At 38.6% G+C, this 1,296-nt stretch overlaps 1 protein-coding gene across 1 annotated transcript in view; it reads right to left on the minus strand.

The window, feature by feature from the left end:
- Positions 1–1,296, minus strand: part of LOC115029048 (contactin-associated protein-like 3) — a 55,527-nt gene that overhangs the window by 33,066 nt on the left and 21,165 nt on the right. Inside the window, exon 8 of the mRNA XM_029468429.1 lies at positions 544–741. Coding sequence (XP_029324289.1) covers positions 544–741 — 198 coding nt within the window. The remainder of the gene's footprint in view (positions 1–543; positions 742–1,296) is intronic.

Below are 1,296 nucleotides of genomic sequence, written 5' to 3' on the forward strand. Positions count from 1 at the left end.
GGGGGGGGGGAGTGTATTGGGGACTTTTTGGATAGCATTGGAAATGTAATTGAGGAAAATACCTAATAAAATAAATAAAAAAAAAGAAAAGAAAAAGGGGCCAGTTCTCCTATGATACATAATAATTTAAATGTGAATTCTTTTTTAACAATAGAGAATCAAAGCATAACAGTCAAAGACTGACAGAATTCCAAGGACATGCAGACAAATACATTCTAATATCTGTCGACTTGAATACCCCATGGTCATAAGCAACAGATCCAGTGGGCAGAAAGCTAATGCTATTTGTCAATACAAAATTTCCCTATATTAAAAATGCATGCCACTAGTTGTACGCATGCCCAATGAACATTCCTTAAGATATCAGGGTTGTTCTTTACTGCATTTTGGTCCATTCAGAGCCTGATGGAATTAGGAAAGGCTTTGAGTAACCTTCCAGTAAATGACCTTGGCCTTTTTCTCCTGGAAATGTATTGCATCCTACAGCCTGCAGAGGTGCACTTTTGCCCTATGTACCCTTTCTGCATCACGCTGGGTCCTTACCTCCTGTATCTGAGGGCCTGGAGGTCCTGCATTGTAGGTCCACCTGTTGCTCACAGTGCTCTGCAACATCTACCACAGCATGCAGCTGTGCTGCATTGGCAGCATATGAGAAGGTTGCAGAATGCTTGTGTCCTTCTGGACCACCTATGACTGTCACCACATCGGGCCCTCCATGCTGAACAACAGTCCATGCTGTGTCTGCTGAGAAGAAACCAGACAGAGAAGAGACATCAATAGGCTGCAGGGATACTCACAAAGCACAGACCAAAGGGATGTCAATATTAACTTGTAAAATGGTGTTTGCATTCATGTGAGTTTCTGGTAACTTTTTGAGTTGGATTTGTATAGCAATGTATAGGCAGAACTCAGCCCTTAGGAAAAAAACACTGGGAGAACTGATGATTAAGCTTTCATGACATCATTTCTAAAGGCATATAATGAAAGGATGGCTTTCTGATTTTTAAAACTGTTTACAACACAAGAACAAGGCCAAACCATGTGAGCATTTTTTACTATTTTAATGGTATCTTCTTTGTGTGTCTATTGCTCTCATTAGATAAATTTAAGGATGACACAGTATTTCTACTTCTTAACATTATACAATTATCAATATTTACTTTTATATAATATTGTCAATTAAGTAGATTTTTAAAATCTACTCTGGAGTCCACCTTCTTGAGTTCTTTATATATATTGGATATTAGTCCCCTATCTGATTTAGGATAGGTAAAGATCCTTTCCCAATCTGTTGGT

This window comes from Mus caroli, chromosome 13 (assembly GCF_900094665.2).
Source record: "Mus caroli chromosome 13, CAROLI_EIJ_v1.1, whole genome shotgun sequence".
NCBI lineage: Eukaryota > Metazoa > Chordata > Mammalia > Rodentia > Muridae > Mus > Mus caroli.